Below are 23055 nucleotides of genomic sequence, written 5' to 3'. Positions count from 1 at the left end.
CTTATGTGTATATAAGACGTCGCTCTGCCTCCATGCTCTGCTGAAGACGGCGCTCCTTTTCTTTGCTTTGTGCCGTATGGCTCACCCTCTTTCTGCTTCACGGAGATCATCACTCCTCCTCCTCCTCCTCCTCCTCCTCCTCCTCCTCCTCCTCCTGGCTTCGCATAGAAACCGTGCTCCACACTCTGGCCTCGCAGAGAACTTTGCTTCTCCCTCAGACCTCGCGGAGAAAATCGCTACCCCTTGGACCTTGTGGAGAACGTTGCTCCCCCCTTGGACCTTGCGGAGAGCGTCGCTCCCCCCTCTAGTGTCATGGGGAATGTTGCTTCACCCTCAGGCTCTTCCTTGAGCTTCGTTCCTCCCACTGGCTGTGCAGTAGCCATCGCTCTGCATTCAAGCTAGGTCAGGGATATCATATCATCTCTCTTCGGTATGGAGGACACCGCTCCACACCTGAACCTCATAGAGTACACCCAGTTCCTGTCTGAGGTTGATGTCACGGCCAACCAGGTTCTGCTCATGCCAGACTCTCCTGACACGGCTGACCAAGTTCTCCTTATGCCAGAGTCTGCTGACACAACCGACCAAGTTCTGTCTTCCTGTACTGCTGAGGACCTCTTTATGCCTTCTCGTCCTGCTGAAGCTGATGACCCAGCTTCCCACGCCTAGGTGCTATGTAGTGACCCTGGCAAGTCTGCTCCAACCTCATGCCTGCTCCTCGGCTCCTTGATGAGCCTGCTATCTGTTGAACAATGCCTGCCTCTGGACCTAAGGGGTTGTGAAGACATTTTGCCCAGAGGGCCAGGACTGCCAGGGGAGGGAGTGTTTTCTGGCGCTCCAGGAGTAGCGCCTTTTAGAGTGCATGGTTCTGTCATGTATACCAGAGAAGGAACTCTCCAGTTCCCAGAAGCCACTGCACCTCACTGCATCACAGTCACATGACCACCTGCACCGGAATCACGTTCTTGTTTAATGAGCACTTATGTGTATAGCCACAGTTTGCACTGCACTCCTTGTTTTGCTGTTTGTCTATGTTGCTGTGTTTAAGGTCTTTGGTTTATGTTTAGTCTTTGCCTTAGTGTTTTGCTGCCTATTCATAGTCCTTGCTTTGTCTCCGGCTTGAAATCGTGACACACACATGGACATAATACAACATCTGCGATTCTGCACACAACTGTGTTTTGTTTCTGCCAAAATGCGGTAATGTATTTTCCCATTCGCACAGGTATAACCCAAGATTTAATGCATGCATGCTGAACATCTGATCTGAAGCATAATAATGAATCCTCAAGACAAGCCACACTGCATCCACACGTAACACAAGACAATTCAAAATCCTCACATAAAATCCGCCCAACAGCTGCTCTCCATGAACAGGGACTATGGGACAACTGTAATATGTATCCATTAGCACGGTTTCTGCTAACTGCCTCCCCTGCTAGTGCTGGTCTATAATTAAATTACAGCAGGCTCGGGGGAACACTCAGAATCTCTCAGCTGTTTTCCAGTCTGCCATGGGAGCTTTTCATACTAGTGACGTGTGACCAAAAATGCAGCGATATTGACAAATAATGAAAACGTGTGGTTTAATTGTTAGCATAAAACAAATCGTTTAGATTTGGCACTGGAACTGCTTGAACAAACAGAAAGAACTCTTGGGATTTCTGTCGTTACTCCTCTGATCTGATCAACACGTCTTCTCCCTTTATTGCTCTGACATAAAACACCAGGGATACGGAGTTAGTCTTGGGAAAGCTTTTATCTTCGTATCTGTATTGGAACATAATCATGCGGAAAAGGAAGAGAAAATTGCGGATCAACAGCCGTAATTCTGGGATCATCAGTCACGGAGAGCCAACAGTTATTTTAGGAATACAGAGAGTTTGTGTTGGTGTGTTTATGGAAGAAAAAACACTTATGGGTTGTGCTGTTAACGGAAAATACTCAGTGACAGGGTGGTGTGATGAAGCGGAGTTACTGACACCACTCTGAAGTTGCTTGTTTTTTAATAACCACATTTTCCCAAAGTTTTTTATTCCTCTTACAACACAGCAACAAAACACTAACAGTTTTTTTTTTCCTTATTAAAGAACACACTATACTTTTTTAATCAATTTATAGTTACATCTAGTTACTGTTGAATTATTTTTCTATTTCTCTTCGTGGTGAAGTTTTCACTTTATGGTGAGGGGACATTATTTTAGACTGCTGGAAAGAGTCTCCAGTGTCAGTACTTTGCAATAGTCAAAGCTAAAATTAGCTGACACATGCCTTTTTATTATTTTTTTTATTTTTACATTTCTCATTATCATGATAAGTCACATTTTTGTCATGTTAACTTCATGAGAGAGAGTAAAAAAAAAAAAAAGCTGGTGAGGGAAGGACTATTTATAACTGCTATACCATAGTTTATAGCGTTCTACAAAATTACGGCCCCTTCTGAAACTACTGGAACGGCCAATTCATTTCTATATACTATACAACAAAGACATTTGAGTTTGAGATCAAAAGACAGATATGAGACGAGAGTTTAGGATATCAGCTTTTATTTCCTGTTATTTACATCTAGACGTGTTAAACAACATAAAACATAGGACCTTTTGTATCAGACCAGGGAATTTTTAGGTGAGCAAAAGTATAGGAACAGTATGTCTTGAAGAAAATTAACGTAAATAACGCTTAATATCTGGTTGCATATCCCTCATTGTCGTCACAAAATTGTTACTTTTAGAATGATTTTTGAAGGCTTTTACCGCAACCTCTTTGAGTTGTTGTTTGCTTCAGGGTTTTCTCCCTTCAGTCTCCTCTTCAGGAGGTGAAATTTTGCTCAATTGGGTTAAGGTCTGGTGATTGAATTGCCCAGTCTAAAACCGTCCACGTTTTCCCCCGATAAAGTCCTTTGTTGTGTAGATAATGTGTTTTGAGCTTCTCATATTCATCTTTTGATCTCAAACCCAAATGTCTTCAATCTACAGCAAAACCAAATGTATTGGCTTTGCGGTTCTAATAGTTTTGGTAGGAACTCTTCATTTAACTTTAAATGGAAAATAATGATGACATTGTTTAATAATAATAATAATAATAATAATAATAATAATAATAATAATAATAATAATAATAATAATAATAATAATAAAGCATATGTGTTGGTAAATTGCTGTGGTAAAAGAGGAATAAAACCCTTTGTGGTATACTGTTATAGAAAAATTGTTATATCAACATAATAGTAGATAATTTTTCTGTAACTGCACACCCTCTTGTGTTCATTTATTTATTTATTTTTTAATACCTGGGACTGTTGTCAAAATTCCTTTGATCCTAAATTTGTCAGCTTGGTTTAGATATTTGATGTCAATTTGATTACATTCTTTATGTGACACTTGACACTGCAGGTACACTGAGTTACAGTCACTTGCCACAATTTTACGTAAACCATCCTGAAAAGTTTCGTAACCCAATCTTACTGTCACGGCAGGAGGCGAAGGCGGAGGCGGATGCAAGTGCAGATAAAGTTTAATGCGAATCAAAACAAATCACAAAACAATACCTCGAACTCGTAGCAAAAAAAAAGAAGACTAGAAAACAAACATTAAACTGTGAACATAACACAGCAACAGACAACAACGGCAAAATAAGACCAACGAAAGACAGTGTGTGCAGTGCAAAAGAGTGACTTATATCCAAGTGCACATTATCCCAAATGTGAATCAGGTGCAGACATGTTCAGTCATATGACGTGACCAGGTCAGGTGCAGTGCTATAGGCAATCAAAGTCTACAGTCTTTTCCCGGTATTTACACAACACTTACTTTGAGAACATTCTGTCATTTGACATCAGCATTTATAAATGCAGTATTTATGATAACTGACACATTCCTTTGTAAATGTTTATCTAAGCTCACGTCAGTTTGTACAATAGTCCCAGGCTTATGAGCATTGCTCTTACAGATCATGTGAAATGGAAATTAAAATGCCACAGCGTGACATGTTCACAAATGAAACCACACTTTGGACTTATTTATCAGATTTTGATCGGCTTGTGAAAAGCACACGTGCTAAAACAAACATGGAGTCAGATAAAAATGCTAACCTGTAGTCAATCGGGAAGGAGTGCCTACCTCCCGGCTGCTCATTAGACAAGGGAAAGACGGAGAGAAATTTAGACCCAGAGATGAGATCATAATTTTTTAGGCCTATCTGTGCAGCTGAAAAAAAAGGATGATGCCCAAGGTCAAAGTCTGTGCTTAGCCTGCAAATATGTCAACGTGTTGCAAATGGTTAATTAAAGGCAGGAAAAATTTCTGCAATTTAGTGAAATTTTATGGACAAATACGAATTTTTTAATCTATAAAGTAATGAGTACAGATAAATAGAGCACGATCTAACCAATGACATGAGCTTCAGTGTGTTTTGAATTTAGTTTCTCTTTAAATCAAGCACATATTTTATCCAACCTGTGAAACATGTCCTTATACTGCGATCCATAATACACTCCGCTATTACATTCCACTTTTCTGTCCCAATCTTGGCAAACTGATGCTGTAGAAGAGGTATAATACAGTTCATGGTGCGCTGTTATCAGAAAATATCTGATTGAGAAATTCAGAATAAATATCCATCTCTCCAATGTTGCAGGACTCCTGGTAGGTAACAACACACTTGTGTGCTACACCCATCCCTCATGTCAAAATCGGAAAGAATTCAGCCTCCTAAGCTGCAGATATGCGCTGCATTCAAAATGAACGATGCCCAACACATTTCCCTGAATAGCCTGCTGAGAAAGAGTGGGTTTGAATTATTGACGAGATACAAACAGATGCTGTTTTCGCACCGTGTCAAAGACGGATTGAGGCTGAGTGGCTAAAATGAAACAGTCATGTAATGAAAACGGTTAAACGGAGAAATAAAGTATTTAATTCTAATCTGTCTGAGCCTTGCAGAGATCTTATTTCACCCCTTATTCCTCACATCAGAAAGCAATAGCCTGTATTATGATAGTTATATAACGGATGTCGTATATTGAAAGTAATATACTACGAGGAAAGGAGAACAAACTCAAAACAACTAACTTGATAGCAATAATCTGTCTTTCCTCATGGCCTCACGCTGCTTTATCATGAAAGGGTACAATTTTATTCTCTGTCTGCTCGGTTCTAAGTAGTTCTGTACCCTGCGCTTATTTACTCATTCTAATACTGTTACTGGCGACGACATCAATAATTTACTTTGACCAAACTACATTAGCAGTGGATTCCCTCCCTTTATAGTGCAAACAAACAGACTGGCTGGAATTCTGTTATAATCAGCTCGAGACACAGTGCTGGGTGATGGCAGGAGGCTACAGAGTGTTTGTTGCCTACAAAGCTCTCTTCTAGTGAAAGTGGCTCTGTGGTTAATGTTTGCCGCTTGAATATCAAGCAGGCTTAATGAAGTCATTTGTCGGCAAGAAGCTGGGTCTCCCACTATCCTGCAACCTTCATTAGTCTACCACCATCGCCTCCCGCCAACCCTGCAGAATTTAATCTGCTTTAATGCACCTTTTTATTGTTTCATCTTTTTGGAGGGTTATTTATTTATTTGCTTGTTGGTTGGTTGGTTTATTTATTTATTTATTTTTATTTATTTATTTATTTATTTAGCATTATTATTGTTACTGTTGAGTTGATTTTTTGAATGGATTCAAAAATATGAAACGTATTATTATTATTATTATTATCATTATTATTATTATTATTATTATTTTGGGAAAATGCTGCTTTATAATGTACACCAGTGACACAAAACATAACACATAAAAGTGTTTCCATCCATCCATCTGTCCATCCATTTTCTGTACCACTCATCCTACACAAAGCGTGGGGGAGTCTGGAGTCTATCCCAGGGGACTTTGGGCACAAGGAGGGGGACAACCTTTAAAGGGTGCCAACCCATCACAGGGCACAATCGAACACACCACACACTCACAGACCCATTCACACACTAAGGACAATTTAGAGATTACAATCAGCCTACAGTTCATGTCTTTGGATTGGGGGAGGAAACCAGAGTCAATACCATGTGTTACCATTTCTATGAAGCATATGATGCAATAAAATAATAATAGTCATTATTATTTATAATTATAACAATGATGAAAATTCTATGCAAACCAGGTTGACACAAGGATTTCTCAAACCTCTGTATTTCTCAAACTATTTTACTATGTTCTATATATTCTATTATATGATGTATTGTATTACAATAATATGTGTCATGTTGCTGTATTGTTTTTTTTTTTGTTTGTTTTTTTTTTGTTGCTGTTTATCTTAATAAAAGCAGTTCTTGGTTTTTGACTTTATATTATATTTAATTAAATTGTGAAAGGGGTCAAAATTGAGGTTCAACAAACTGCTAGTGTTTACTGGCTCAATATTTCTTTATAACACTGAATCCCGATTCATCTAAGCAATGTATCAGACTGCATAGGTGTGCTTTAGTTCCCAGAGAATTATTTTCTCTGTCTTGCCAGTGTGACTAATCCAGCATTAACACCTGATCATTAGCTGATTTACGGCTTGAGAATGGGGCAATAATCAAGGTCAGTGGAGGTGGTGTTCTGTAATTGGGAACTCAAGCGTGAAAACACTACTTATTACAAAAGTATCAAATTGCTTTAATCCTTGCCCTTATGTATGTCATGGAAAAGAAAATTACCGTTCACTGTAAGTGCAACCTCCTTCTCTCCAGCCCCTACTCGCGGCACCACAGCACGGCATACATATTTCCCAGCGTCCTCCTGCCTCACTGCTTTTAAAGTCAGGATGTTTTCGTTGCTCAGCACCTGAGGTTAAAAAGCCAAAGGTTATCAAAGTCAAAGGTAATCACTTTAGCAATAGACAAGTGTCATGGTCATAGTGAATCAAATATCACTGTTGGACAGCTTAGCTTAAAAAGGCTCTCCTTCTGAATTATTAAAATCTAATTGGGGGAAAAAGCAGTGAACTGCTGGAGTGTGTTCGATGGTGGGTTGAATGACACCAAAACTTCAATGAGATCACATAGAGATGACAGAACAGGGACACAGAGAACTCTGGAATAATCAAACTGAGGTGGTCATGCTGAAAAAGCTCTGATGGTGCGCTGATCACGCCAGAAAGGAAACACGCAACGCACACCTGCGTACTGTAAGATTGCACCTTGTTCAGACTACATGTCATGTAGAGTCTGTCATGTTCAGACTATATGTCATGTCAAGAAATTGAAGCTCATTTACCTGATTATATTATGGATATTGAAATATAGCGTTAGTGAAACGTTTCTCAGGAGAGTCTGAGGTAATTATAATGCCAATGTTACAATATTCATAAGCAGCTATATTGCATAAATAAAAATGAAACTATGAAATAGATCAAACGAGACTGCATAAAGGTTCTTCTCTGAGAAGCTGGTCGCGTGAATACGTTTTTAAATACTATGAATCATTTATGGAGAAAACTCCATGCTAGATCAATATACAGATGGAATTGCTTGATAGAGGGCATCATGGCACACTGAAAAGCAAAAACCTTCATTGTATTGCATTATATCTTTAGTGGAAATTCCCCAGTCGGAGGTCGCTTTTTGAGTCAGAAGTGAATGTAATAGCCTATTGTATTGCATTCCACTTTCATCAGTGTGTTGCAGTCGTAGTGCACTGAAAGGCAATCACTGTCTGTGATTCAGGGTTGTGGTTGTAAATAGAGGAGGTGGGAAGGGCCCGAAAGCACCATTTTCCAGAAGGTTTCACTTAAGGCTTAATAATGACAGCGATAACATGTAACACATTTTCATAAATAATCATAACATGTATAAAGGCACAAATTCATCATAATATGATACGAATGTGTTCGTAGAGAGTGAAAGTGTACCAATTTATATTTATGGAGTGAGGGATTTGAAATCATAATTAATTTCAGCTCAAAACTGGCTTCTGATTTCATCATCAGCGTGAAGAACTTACCACTCCAGACCCCCTCTTCATCCACACAATCGTGAGTGATGGGTTTCCTGTCCATGCACAATTAAACACGGCATCTGAGCCCAGATCCACCTGCAGGGACTGTGGCTCTGCAGCCATACGAGGTCCGACTGCAGAAAACAAACATTCACTCAGTGGCATTGATATGACACAGGTCTAGCGTATGCAATTTCATTTTCCTTGGCTGTGGCAAATGAAGGCCAAGTTAATTATTTCCAGTAAGCCGGTGTTATAGCTATGTTTAATGATTAAAAAACCCCAAACAAAACAGATAAGACGTGCTTCAGTTTAATTGCAATGGAGAAATGGAAAGTCCGTAATTGAAAATGTGTTTGTCAGAAAGCAAGAACAGGTAGGAAACTCACAGTAGACGTCCACGTTGCGGCTGATATTTGTACTCCCGAGAGGGTTGGTGACCTCACAAGAAACGGCGTCTGTGAAGAAGGAGTGGTCCACTACGACTTCATAGGCGTCTCCTGATACTTCTTTGATCACATGACCTCCTTTGGCCCACCTGTAGAAAGTGATCAGTATACATATATTTGTTTAAGCTAATGTTTGTTTAAGCTAATGTGAAACTGAGGACAAGATTACAGCTTCCAAGCTAAAATAGTAAAAAGAAAGAAAGAAAGAAAGAAAGAAAGAAAGAAAGAAAGAAAGAAAGAAAGAAAGAAGCAAAGCAAGTCCAACAGCTTCCCTCAACCTCTCAGTTGAATGGAATTGAATGAGCACTTATTGTAAGCTATCTACCCTGCCATGAAAATAACAACACCATTTTGCATATCGCTACGGCAGTGGCAGGAGAAGCGCCATCCTGATCCAAATACATCCCTCGCAGAGAAAACAACAACACAGAATATCTGCCTGTCTTATTCAGCCTGGGTGCTGAAACACAATGACAAGTGCCTCCCCTTATATGCTAGTGGTTTTAGAGTCTCGGAGACAATGTGTGGTATGGGAATCATTGAAGTGACTGATCCTTGTTGGCCTCAGCATGTTTCAGTGCCTCTGTAGCACGTTGACAGCATACACTCCAATTACACAGCTGTGGAAAACAAATCTCAAAAGTGACAAATAAGCAGACCTCTCCGAATGTTAGTAAATGGCACCAACCATCCACAGCACAAAGGAGGCAGGCATTAATGAATCGATGAATCTCTACATGAGAAGCGCTTCATTTTGTGTTGGAAGGCAGCATCCTGTGGCATCATGCCTCGTCTCCCGTCCAGTTTCTGTAACAATTCCTAGAATGTCACCAGGGATGTAGGCATCTGAGGTGAGATTCATTTGTACAAGGCAAAGGTAATAAAAGATTGAGCATCTCTGCATGGAACTTTAATAAATTGGTACATTCTGTCCCAGTTACCTCATAGCACAGAAATAATGGCACAGAATGACACTTTGGAAATAAATAAATATAAATGTCGATAGGTTCCTAAAAAAATAATAATCACAAATTAGCATTGCTTATATTGATTAACTCCAATGTCAAGTCTGAGCCTAATATGAGTAATTTAAAACACAATTGCTTGCACTAGCACTATAGCTTGTGTGAGGGTGGCTGAGAACTCTGTCAGCTCAATGCGCCTAGGAACACCTGTGTTTCCAAAAATATTCAAACCAGGGCAGATGGGAGCTTGTGTCGCCTCAGCCCCAGACATAATTGCTCCTGGAAAAGAAGCTGTGCTGCAGTCTGAAACTTTCTCTTTATGAGTAATTAGACCAGCAGTCTTCTGTTATGTGCTTACCAGAGAGAGAACCCCAAGCCCCCCCCCCCCCCCCCCCCCCTCCCAAACAACACTCCACACCCTTCTTTATAATCAGATCAATAGACAAGATGTGCTATAATTTCATGTGGCGCTAAATAGCCTTATTTTCCAATGCGGTTTGAGGATGCTTATCAAGCATCAGATATGCAGTCTTTCATGTTGCTTCCATGTCTTGTGTTATTAGCTTAGAAATGAAACCATATTCATGATGCAGGAGTTTACAGCTGCACTCCCAGATGTGCAGAGTGTTTGCTGCTGCATACAGCATGCCGTCCAATCTTTAGCTCAATCATCAAAACCCATTTCTACAAGAGCATGCCTCACAAAAGAAGCATGATGATCATGACAAACAGTATCTGAAAAAAAAGTCTAACAAACAGCCTCTAGGAGGCTTTGGAATGCTTGCATGCTCTGGAAAATAGCCACCACTGACAGCACTCTCTAATACGCTAGGTATTAACCTCATTTGTGTTCATTAAACACACTACTCAGTGTGTGCTGCAACATCCACCAATCACAGCGACTTATTGTACAGTGTCAATAGGTTGTGCACTAGGATGAATAAAACTGATCAGTTGCTTTTTGAGATGTCCAAACATTGACATTCCAATAGTGTGCATAGCATTCAACTGGAGATATGTATAAAACAGTTCCCAGGCAAGAACCTGGGTTGAGAAAGAATCCATGCAAGAGACTGGCAGGTAATATGGGTCCGAGTCAAGCCGCAACTTATGGACATAACGGACAGGGACCAAAGTTGGACCATACATATTTGGGAAACATTTTCACTCACTTTCAGTAACTGTTATCCTGGTCAGAGATGTGGTGGATCCCAAGCCTTTCCTGGGAACATTGGGAGCAAGTTAGGAATTCATCCACGATGGGATGCTAGTCCATTGTATGGCACCATGCACATAGCCATTTGCACACACAGGTTGCTTCCTGTAGTCAGTTCACATACTGGTATGTTTTTGGGAGATGGGAAGAAGCTGGAGAACATGCACGGACACTCAAGCTCAGGATCAAACCAAGGCTCCTGGAGCCAAGAATTCTACCCCTGTTCCATGCCACCCTTTGTGTAATACCAAAGATGGAACTTTATTAACAATGAAACAAAATTCTAGCATCATTTTAGTAATGTAAAACCTTCGAATTCTTCTGGTCTCCATCTGGAACCCACCCCCACCCCCAGATAATCCTGATTATCAGGCATTTTTAAAAGAAGAGTGTTTGAGCTTGCTGTTGGATATCATAGTTGACAGGATATCCACTTCACCCGGGGATTTGCTCAGGTGTACAGACGTTTCAATATCATTGAGTCTGGAGATGAGAAATTTGTCTATAGAGAGGCATCTTTTTGAATGGCAGTCACACAATACCCATCAGGGTGCTGTAACAACAAAGGTGGATTTGTTGATTGAGTTGATATGTTTTCCCATATCTACAGCTGTGTGACTGACATTTCAATATTCTGCCGAGTAGAACATGCACATGACGGTGATGTTCTTAAATTTCTCTTTCCTACCCCTAACCGCTTTCTTTCCACGACTTTATATCTATCTGTCCGAGTTCCAACATATTCAGGATGTGTTATTTCTGGCTCGGCAGACTCACACAGTTAATGCTGGGTCGTTTTACTACGACATCAGAGCACAGACACATTGCCAGTACCCTTTAACACTCGCACCCCTGACACTTAGATCCTGTTCTAAGCAATTTGTGCATGCCTATTCCAGAAGCATAGGCAGAGTCACGAGGGATCTGTGGTCACCGAAAAACAAGCAGCGACTTCTATCTTCTGCGTGTGCACATAAAACCCTTGGCAGGCGTATTGAACTGGGAATGGAAACATCATCTTGAGCACCTCTGAGACATTAGTATAGACATGCATAATAGAACAAAAACATGACAAAGCAGTGCAAACACACAAACAACAACGACAGCATAATTATTACAGGAATGAGAGATTCAGAGAATTTTGTTTCTTCATTTGGTGGAAGGGTGGAATGGCATCACGGGTTCTTGCGAGATTCATCTTCCCTATAAGATAGACATCTTTTCTATCTTCCTCAGACTTGAACGCATGCACTACAATGCACAGTGCACACTTTCTATGCCAAGTCAACAGTTTCTCTGTTTACCATTTCTCACATAACAATGCATCCCAGAACCCTTCCAACACATTCATCTCTGTGAAGTTTCGAGCAACTTGAGGTGCACAGGTCCCCAGTGAACCTCTATTATTAATTCAAGTCCTGGTTTCATACCTCACTGCTTTCCTACTCTGGAATTCATCAAGGCAAGTGCCAATCAACAATGCTGTTAAAATCACAAAAGTGAAACCAGAGTAAATAAATGAGAGGCAACATTTGACAAGGGGCAGGTGTTAAAACTTTAAAATGGGAGGACATACTTCCTGAAAATGTTCAGTAATCAAGTATTAATATTGCAGCTTGTGTAGCATGGCAAGATTTGTAAAGCCATGCCGATGAAGCTCACTTAATTGTCAGCAAGATGGAGACAGAAAGTCGGAGAGAAATTGAAAGACTGAGAAGGAATCCGTAAAGTGTCCAGGAACTTTTTGAGGTTTTAGAGAGTCCATTTCTTTAAGAATTTGTTAACCGGACATGCACAGAAAGGCTGACTTTGCAGCAGACATCACTTGTTTGTCTATTTATGCTCTGCCTGATGTAGTTCATCAAGCTCTCTGACTTCATAGTCCCCCTTTGGCCCCTCTTTGTTTCAGGATCTCTCTCTCACTGAGTAACCTCATCTCCCAACCACTTTTTTTCCCTTGCTTTGAGTCTCACTTTTTTTTTCTATCTCTGATACAGTAGATAAAGCCTGGTTATATAAACATTTGGATGAACACCAAAAATCTTTACTGTTAATGACTTGGAATCAATCAGAGTTAATAAACTAGACAAATGTCAAAGCTAAAAACTTCTTACAAGTCTGAAATGGTGTCAAGGGACACTCTATAATGGATTATCCTGATAAAAACAAAATAACATAGGAAAGGCTGTATTACTTTTTTTTTTTTTTAAACACTTGAATATTTCTACCTTAAATGCCATTGATTTTGTAATATTATGTTCTCTTATTGAATCAATGAAGTGTGTGACAACCAACAAACTGTTTTCCTTAGGTTGTTAAATTCTCTCTTTTTCTTCCTTCATTAAAAAAAGAGAAGAATCCAGCATGGCCTCTGCTACATTTAGGAGTGAGGCAAAATGAAAAATGCCCTCTGGAATCTACAGATGCACATTTCTCTTGTCTGAATCAATAGCAAACTGAGTAGTTCTGGGCGTTGTGGTGCACTTGAAATATCCTTTCCATTTCCCTAACAATTCTAAAGACTTGATGCTAAGTGGTTTCTAGCACTTGGGATTTTACTCTATTCATACCTTACTTACTTTAGTTTTAAAACCTCTGTCTGAAAGCATATTCTGAAATACAACCCCATTTGTGGTGGGTATAAAAAAAAAAAGGTTAAAAAAAAAAGTTCCATCTGTTTAGAGAGAAATGTCAGTATTTCCATCTGCTCCTGAACTTGCCAAGGCAAATTTCAAGTCTCACGTTTTGCAAAAGATACACTCGAATAAATATACAGTGGGGGAAATAAGTGTTGGACACATCAACATTTTTTTCAGTAAATATATTTAAAATGAGGTTATTCACATGAAATGTATTTAATATTTAGTGGAGAGGGCTTTGTTTGTAATGACGGCTTCAAGACGCTTCCTGTATGAAGAAATTAATGGGCCGCAGTATTCAGGTGTGATTTTGGCCCGTTCTTCTAAACATATTGTCTTTAAATCTTGTTCAATTGGATTCGAGTCAGGTGATTGACTGGGCCATACTAACACCTTGTTTTTTTTTCTCTCTGAAACCAACTGTTTCCTTTGCTGTATGATTTGGATCGCTGTCCTGCAGGAAGGTCCACCCACGTCTCATCTTCATCATCCTGGTAGATGGCAGCAGATTCTTCTCAAGTATCTCCGGGTAAAGGGCTCCATTCATCGTTCCTTCAATTATATGAAGTGTGTCAGTACCATGTGATGAAAAACAGCCCCACACCTTGATGCTTCCACTTCCAAACTTCACTGTTGGTGTAGTGTTTTTAGGCTGATGTGCAATACCATTTCTTCTCCAAATATGGTGTGTAGTATAACAGCCAAAAAGTTCAATTTTGCTCTCGTCTGACCAGACTACACTCTCCCAGTATCTCATAGGCTTGTTCAAATGAGTTGTAGCAAACTTTAAACAAGCTTCGACATGCCTTTTCTTTAGTAATGGAGTCTTGCGGGGTGAGCGTGAGCAGTGGAGTGCATTGCCTATTGTTTTCTCTGTGACGATGGCACCTGCTGCCTCCAAGTGTTTCTGGAGCTCTTTCCGAGTGGTCCTTGGATCTTGGGCTACTCTTCTGATTATTCTTCTGACTCCCAGGTCAGAAATTTTGTGAGGAGCTCTTGTGCGTGTCCGGTTGATGACGGAGTGATGTTGCTTCCACTTGTGGATAACAGCCCCAATGGTGCTTACTGGAAGATTCAGAAGTTTTGAAATACGTCTGTATCCGATTCCATCAATATGTTTTGCAACAATAAGGTTGTGAAGGTCTTGGGAGAGCTCTTTGCTTTTACCCATCATGAGATGTTTCTTGTGTGACACCTTGGTAACGACAAGCCTTTTTATAGACCATCAATTTACCAACCCTGCTGATATTAATTTGCACAAATAGGGAGTATAATTACTTACGTATTTCAGCTGGTTCCTTGCATTGGAGAGCTGCTTTTTCTTAGCGTGTTCAGTACTTTTTTTCCCGTGTCATTCCTCTTTATTACACGTAACTTCATTTATGGACTTTAATGTTGTGAATTCTTTATGTTTGTGGATTTCTTGAGTTAATACTGACGTCTGGTGAAAATTTCATGTGAATAGCCTCATTGGAAATATATTTACTGAAAAAAAAATTGATGCGTCCAATACTTATTTCCCCCCACTGTACAAACTTGCTTCATAGATGCCTATATGATGTTAAAATTGTGCCTTTTTTCAATTCAGTGATAAGTTTTACTATTCTAAAATTATAATTTAATGTAATTTGGATGTATAATTTGTGTTATGCACAAGTGTTTTACCTGTACTGTGTGACCGGTGGATTGGCTTTAGCAGAGCAGTGGAACTTCACCAGGTTTCCTTCCAACACTGGCTGGGGTTCAACAGAGAGGTTCACCAATGGTAAGTCTGCAAGGAGAACAGCAACATAATTAGGCACAAAGCACTAACAAGCTTCTTTTGTAAGATTGAGATCATACACCATTTAAGGCCATTCGTAGTACACCTACTTATTTTTTGCACTAATGCAAATAATATTTTTTTTGTCTTAAAACCTTTTTACATTTATCAAACAGATTCTTTCAGCACCTTAGTAGATTGGGAAGGGAAAAGTTTTATTTGCAGGATGCAAAGCACTTCCATTTCCACTTGTATTTCCATTTATAGGTTGCTAGTGATGACTGAATTTGGACCATATTCAGTTGAATTGTGCATGTGTAGTAGCGAGTTAGTATTGAAATTGTGTACTTTGTATTCAGATGTAACTACAGAAGCACTACTGATTGTTGCAGCCAAAAATGCTTGATTTTGCTGTAGCTGTTTTCAAAATCTGCGATGCAATTTGCAGAGATTTTTGAAAACTACTTGAATTGGTGAAGTTGCAATTGCATAACACAATTGTTCATGGTCTTTTGCAGTGATGTTTGGTCGTAATTGAGACATTTGATCCGTTCTCATGTTTGACACACATAAATCAAACAGGGTTTTTGCTGAATGCGTGTTGTGATGACCTCACATGGCGCGTCTTGGCCCTAATCATCAGAAAATCTGTGCTCATTTTGAAAAATCAGAATTAGAAAATCCTGGAGGGACCTATTCAGACATATTTTGTGACAATTATGCAATTGAGCGATAATGACCCAAGCGAAGAGCAGTATTAAATCCAGTGCCACTCTCTGACAAATTGTTGTACCCACAATATATATTACATTAAAACACATTTAGGATATTTTAAACCATCTTAAAAATTGTGGAATGGTATTTGAGTGTAACATTAACTGTGTAGTTATGACATTATGAATTAATTCATTATTTGTCTGAATTGTCCCTGGAGAAACCATTGTTTTTTTTTGTATTGGTTGCATATGAAGGAACTCATAGGAACCAGTTCTTATCAGAGAATAAAAAAAAAATATCTAATTGATTTAATTTTAAATGTCATGTTGATTATTACAATCAAATTATGAACTCTACCGAGAGCTACTTAAACTGATATGACAGCTTGGGCACCTTCTCCATTTTACCATGGGCATCCTTTCTACAGAGAGTAGTTCAAATTAAACAAAACAGAACCAAAAAATGAGCACAATTCCTTAACTTTAAAAACATGTCTAAAGATACTCCTAACATGATAGGTCTAGTTCATTGTCCAATATCCAAAATTGGATTTGCTGTATTTATTTAAGTGCTAAATTATAAGCTGGCAGCTCATAAATGTGAGTCGAACCCATTATGTTGCATTTGCTATTTTTGTCTAGAATCTTCTTAACATGATTACAATGACTAGGATGCTATTCATGACAATCAGCCTTAATACTGTACAGTTCCTAATGATTGAGATGAATGTAATGAAATTGTAATGAATAAACATGCAATTTTCTGTGTCGCACATTGTTTCCAAATGTTCTTGGGACACCAGATAACAGTAAATTGCATAATCCCACAAGACAAACAGAAAGCATGCATAGTCCTTCATAATCATGTTATGTGCAACTCAAATACGCTAAAATGTCATGGCAAAATGTGAAAGACCTGCCTGCTGTCCTGAATACATTCGAGCACAGGAATTTATACTGCCTGGCAACCCTCACCAGCATAAATACTGGATAATATCACTGTAATATAGTATTCACTTAGTAAACCTGCTCGGTTATATGAAATATCACTATGGCTATTAGTAAAATGACTCTGGAATACAAATGTATCTTGTGTAGTTGTTATTCTCTGGACATAACTGGTGAAATTAAATTCAGGCTTTAAAAAAAAGGTAAAGAGATGGTAAGGACATGAATATTTAATGTGCAAATACACATATTAGGATTAATTATAGTCTGATTTCCTCCTAATGTGTCGAGTATTAAAGTAAGAAGCAAACAGTACAATCATCGTGATATAAAACTGGGCTTAAAAATAACAAGCCCATCAGTTATGCTCATTAAGTAAATGTTGACTTTGGTTCTCATGCACCGTTTCTCATTTTCTTTCATTTCTACATGCGCTCTCTGCAGAGCTGTTCCGGTGGTTAAGATGGATCAAAGCCCGAATCCAAAAAACAACACTTAAAAGATGCATAATAAGTACTCTGCAAAAAAAAAAAAAGCAAGCAAAAAACCAAAAAAACAATTTGTATATATTGCCAGAAAGTTCCAGTTATATAGGAACTTACTTGGTAATTGTCTGAAATTAATCTCTAAACATTTGTATATTAAGTAAAGTTTTGACATGTATAAACAATGGTTCTTAGTTTCCTTAAAGGGTTTTCATTTTGAAACTCTTGGCGAATGGGAAACTCTGTGTGGTTGGGATCAATATAGAAGCTTTAAAACTTCTGTCACTGAGACAATACAAAGAACTATATACAGTAGTATTTTATTGGAATAGCACTTTTAGTAATAGACATTGCCACAAAGCAGCTAAATCTGGATGTACTGTATATTTAGATCACTAATGAGCAAGTCAGTTGTGAAGGTGGTGAGGAAAAACAAAGGAAATAAACTCAAAAGGAACCCTTCCTCTTCTGGGTAACACTGGAAAGTGGGATTATAAGTCATTATTATATATATATATATATTTTTTTTACAACTGTACAATATAAAGACAAACAGTACTGTTTGTTAAAAGCACGCTCATTATGGGCATATTGTGTATAAGAGACTTTATTATTACAGACGGAAACTTCATGATTAGATGGAACCTATTTTTTTCCCTAAGAGACTAAAAAGTCATAAATTTGCATATTTTTAGGTTTTCCGTAGTCCGGATAGCCATGTAACACATCCTTTTAATGATCTTTACCCTTCTACTAATGGTGAAAATATCAGAGCAATTGGCACTGGAGCCTGAGTGCGGTCGTATTCAGCCTAGAGATTTCCAGTTCAAAAAGCAATTTCAACCTCATTTCTTTTCCCTTGTCCTTCATATCTGTTCAAGAGCCAAGCGCCAAATGCCACATTCTGTGGGAGTCATGTTTCTGTGAGACCACTGGACCAGAGAAAGAAAAAGAATCCAACAAAAGGAAAAAAAGGAAAGCATTATTATGCAGTTATAGACATTTGCGAACACACTGCATGTGTCAAGTGGTATCACTTTGGAATTGTAGTGTCTCATGAGAAAGATGGAGGGATGGACGGATAAAGTTTTGAGGACTACAAAGAGGCAGGGAAAAAAAGAAAGAGTAACCTGGATACGGTTGGTGCCAATGTATTGTGTGTATTTGGATTTATTCCTGTCTCTATGTGCTGCGAGTCTAATTAAGGCAATATAATCTCTATTGGGCATGGTCTCGAGCAGTGGTGGAGAGAAATGGCACAGAGACTGGCATGAAGAATGGAATCACACTAGGCTCAAACTGCTGCGTCCCAGCTGAGCGTTTTTGTGTGTGTGTGTGTGTGTGTGTGTGTGTGTGTGTGTGTGTGTGTGTGTTCTTGTAGTTTATGTACCCTGAAGGTACACAGCTGGACAGGGTGAGCTCAGCTGCTGCAGTCCCAGTTGGAATGTGTTCCAGGTGGCATCCTGAACCTCTTCTGCCTCTGTCTGTGTAGGGACTATGGCTCACCACACACACAGATACACTCTCACACACACACAGATACACAGACACCTGTGCCAGGTCCTTCCCTGCCAGCACAAGATGGAATGCAAATTTCTAAGCCCATGAGACATCCTGCTCCACCAGGCAGTCAAGCTGATCACACAGCGGGCCGCATGGTCACCATACGGCTACCTGTGTAAAGTTAGTATTGCCTAATTGGCCAAATTGAGCAGATATAGCTACAAGTAAACCAGAGAAGCAGCCAAGCGGGTGGTACGGCTTCACCTGCACCGTGATCGTCTAACCTTCAACAACTTTTGGTGTCCAAGCCAAAAAGGAAATTAGCACCACTGGAAATGGTGACAAACCAGCATTTGTTGATAAGTTTCAAATGGAGTCTTACAACTCTGGGATCAGGTCAAAAAAGCAGCTCCAACAGAGACTGTCCTTCTTACTGTCTTCTCAGGAGACAGGGTGAACATTTCAGTGCTAATGCAACTGGTTCTTTCAAGAGGACATCACTTGTGACAAAACGCTGACTGGCCTTTTTAAACATCAAGACACGCAACCTCTTGCTCTCCTCAGACATATGGAACCAAGAGAAAGAGAGATGGATAACTGGGTTAGAAGGGTCATGTAGACACCATGCGAGACCCCCTATAGGCAGTTTGGCTGTGGCTTGAGACAGCTCCCTTGGCTTAATAAAATCGGTTTGTCACTTTGATGTATAAATGCATGAGTTTGCTCTCTGGTTTGAGCCTCGTGTGAGCGACAAGCCATCAATATGCAGCGGTGCTAATTCCTCGCCTTCATCTGGAGAGTGCACACAGGGGTCTGAAACACAGCCACCATCATGACAGATTTGACAACAACGGGGAGCAGAAGAGCAGCAAGAGAGGGGAAAAAATAAATAAATTAATAATGAGAAGACGACGACAGTGGTGTGCTGACAGCTTTTTGAACGGAAGTTCAAAGCAGAGAGCAGATGGCATATTGGAACAATCGGCCAACTTCTTGCAGCAGGATAAGGCACTATGAGTGGCTTCGTCCTTTCTCTTAAAGCACAGTCTCCCTTCTCACTGGGTCACACTGTCCAGCTGTTCCCCAAGAGAGCTACACAGGGGTAAATCAGAGTTTTAAAGAAGGGAGGATGCTGATGGAGGCTGCCAAATAGGAGGCTAGACCTAAAGAATACAAGAAGAGGTATAGTATGGGGTTTCTTTATTCTACAAGAGCACCACTATGTTACATCAGTACGACTCCACAGACAAAACAATAGCTGTACATGCTATTTTCTTTCTAACACTCCCACTGCCTCTGCTTCCACCTCTGCTTGCTTTAATAAAATATATCAGATAAGGATGTCATCATTGTCTTATATTCATTCATCTGTCATCAGTAACTGCTTTATCCTGGTTAGGGCCATGCCATAGTGGATTTACATTTACGGCATTTTTTGGCAGACGCCCTTATCTAGATCGACTTACATTTATCTAATTTATACAACTGTGCAATTAAGGTTTAAGAGCCTAGCTCAAGGGCCCAACAGTGGAAGCTTGGCAGTGCTAGGGCTTGAACTCCTGACCTTCTAATCAGTAACCCAGAGCCTTTAACCATTGAGCCACCTCGGATAGATCCATAACCTATCCCAGGAAGACTGCGGGCTTGGTGGAAATACATCTTGGATGAATCATCATGGTGCAATGCATACACACATTTAGAGTAGGTAATCCACTGACCAACCTGGGAGCCCATAGGGAACCTACCTAAGCAAGTGGAGAACATATGAAATTTTATACAGACATTAACCCAAGCTCCAGATCAAACCAGGGATGCTAGAGCTGTGAGGCAGCAATGCTACCTGCCCCTCTTGGATTTAGCCCACTTCTCCACTCACCTAGTGCACAATTCAGCTAGAGTTTGTGTTACCTATTCTGGCGTTTCACCTGCTCTTCCCACTATTCCATCATGCTCATCAAACAAGTCCACGTGATATTTATCATGCTGGAATGTAGGAGGGTCAACGTTGCACAAACAGCAAGCTCAAAAAAGGCTAATAACTGATGATCCAATTTTATACTTAGTTACATTTGTTTAGGTGTGCTGCTACTGGTGGAGGCGACTTATGTGTTTATCTTATTTTAATACAGTTTGGGTGCTGTATGACATATTGATATATGACTGGTCTTGACTAACCTGATCACGTTCCCAAAAGTTGCTGAGTTCCCTCATGTCACCAAATCACTCTTTTTGACAAAATGCTAATATCTCTCCATGTTTCTGTTACATCTGTATTTTCACATTCTTGCAGTTATTAATAATGCAGTTATTTATCTTGGAGTTACTCATTTACTCATACATAGCATTCAGATATCAATCTACAGAAGGGAGGGATGTAACCTTTTACAATTCAATGCATCATTTGCTCTCACTAGTAAATTTCATATTTAGATGCTTATTTGATTAACCCTGGGTCAGAATCTGTTATGAAGGCTTATGGTAAGTAGACATGCAGGGATGCATCTAATTTATCAAGGATTCAATTGTAAGGAGAGCAAATAAGACCATAAAACGCATTGAATTTGACAAGCCAGGCTGTAAACTGAATCAGTGAATAATTTCTGGACTGTGCTCTCTGAGACGGCGAGAGATTTATCTCTGAGAAAACTGAATATAAATTATCCCACCTGGAGTGAAATCCAAAAAAGCCTTTAATTACTTTTGTTGCCAATTATATCATATTGACCAAATAGGACAATTAGTGAAAGTCAAGAACTGGTCATTGGAAAGGACATGAGAAGAAGCTCAAGGAGCTTGGGTCCTGTTTTCTTGGTACAAAATATCGCCCTCTCTTATTGGTTCTCTCTATATGTTTTTATCGAGAATAAACTGTTTGATTTTGGGGGTTTTTCAGTACTAAATGTCGATAGGACATAAATGAAAGGATCACGATCATGACCTCGGTAGTTTTGTCTTGCAGTGTAAGAATATGCCATTTGGTTGAAATAATACACTACGGTTGTACCTAATGCTGAACGCTCAAGGGAGCTTCCTACACAGGCTGCATAGCACTGCAAACTAGGACAAAGTCCCTCGCTACCTCTCTGTCTACTGCTCTCTCTGTCTACCTTTCTGAAGCCTTTGCTTAACTGTTGCTCTTTCTCCTAAAAAGAAAACTGTCATTCACTTGGGATTATCCAGTATCTGAGGTAATATGAGGGGCTAAAACAGCAGCTGTGCCTAGTGATCTACACCATAACAAATATGACCTTGCCTAAACTGGAAATATGACAAACTGATCATGCAATAGAACATGCCTACATTAAACATTTGGAATTTCCCATTGGAGTTAATGCGATGCTTCAGAAGCATCTTATTAAGATCTTGAATAAGGATTGAATACTAAATGTGTTTCCTCTTTGAACACAGTACATTAAACATCCAAGATGATTTGATTAGGAACTCATAAATCCACATGTACCTTGCACTTGCCTATCTTTTGCTTGCATATGCAATGGCGTAATTTCCTGTCTCTAAATGAGCAGTTCATTTAACTTGGAAATAACCTGCCACTGTGTGCATGTATGGGTGTGCACATACAGTATGTGTGTCCTGCCCTCCAGAGGTTTACTGTCTCCCTCTATATCTATATTCAGAAGGCAACCCCTTCTCGATATGAACCTCCAAACCCCCAGCACCCCCTTGTGGTCTGAAGGGTGGTGGTTTAGCAGTGCTCGCTATCCTATAACCATTCCCCATTCATATTCATCAAACACCTGTTTGTGCATAATAGCAGAAAGACAGCAATGAATCACATTTCTTCGTGTTCCTCTGGTGCTTGATGCTTTGCATTGTACACAAGCCCACTTAGACCGCCAGTTATTCGGTCGTGTATAAAGCTGAGTGGGTAAGTGACTGCGTGTAATACTGAAAGCCTAATTATCCTCTTTGCATGTGTGCCCTTTCGGGCTCACCTTCGTCTCTCCTAGGGACATTCGTTTTAACTGCTTTGAAAATCTTTCAACAAGCTTCGTTCTGTGCTGTGCATCTGAATACATTTTATCCATCCTTTCTCTCTCTCTCTCTCTCTCTCTCTCTCTCAAGCATGGAGAGCAGACAAGAATTGAATGAAATTAGAAAGCAGCAAGTCTTAGCAAACTAGAGGCCCGCCGCAGCTGAATTAAAGTTCAATTACACTACGTTTGATTTCTCGCATGGCTTAATTAAAAGAGGGCTGGTGAAGTGGGCGTGGGAGGTGGACAGTGGCAGTGCTTTGGCATCACAATATATCCCTAAAGCATGATGATGGAGGGAGGAGTGCAAAGAATGAGAGAGAGGAAACAGCTAATGTTTATAATGTTGTTTGTTGTTTGAATGTGAAGAAAGGCTATTATTAATATCTACTCTGACTTCATAAAAAT

General features: G+C 39.7%; 1 protein-coding gene across 3 annotated transcripts in view; it reads right to left on the bottom strand.

Moving 5' to 3' along the window:
• kirrel3b (kirre like nephrin family adhesion molecule 3b) overlaps positions 1-23055 on the bottom strand; it is a 219161-nt gene that overhangs the window by 20299 nt on the left and 175807 nt on the right. For all 3 annotated transcript variants that reach the window (XM_047155222.2, XM_053678142.1, XM_047155224.2), the window contains exons 6-9: positions 14907-15012; positions 8362-8510; positions 7979-8106; positions 6694-6820 (exon numbers count right to left, since the gene is read on the bottom strand). In XM_047155222.2, coding sequence (XP_047011178.1) covers positions 6694-6820; positions 7979-8106; positions 8362-8510; positions 14907-15012 — 510 coding nt within the window. The remainder of the gene's footprint in view (positions 1-6693; positions 6821-7978; positions 8107-8361; positions 8511-14906; positions 15013-23055) is intronic.

The sequence above is a fragment of the Ictalurus punctatus genome, chromosome 4, assembly GCF_001660625.3.
Source record: "Ictalurus punctatus breed USDA103 chromosome 4, Coco_2.0, whole genome shotgun sequence".
Classification (NCBI taxonomy): domain Eukaryota; kingdom Metazoa; phylum Chordata; class Actinopteri; order Siluriformes; family Ictaluridae; genus Ictalurus; species Ictalurus punctatus.
The sequence above is the reverse complement of the archived record's forward strand: the minus strand, read 5'-3'. Positions and strand labels throughout refer to the sequence as shown.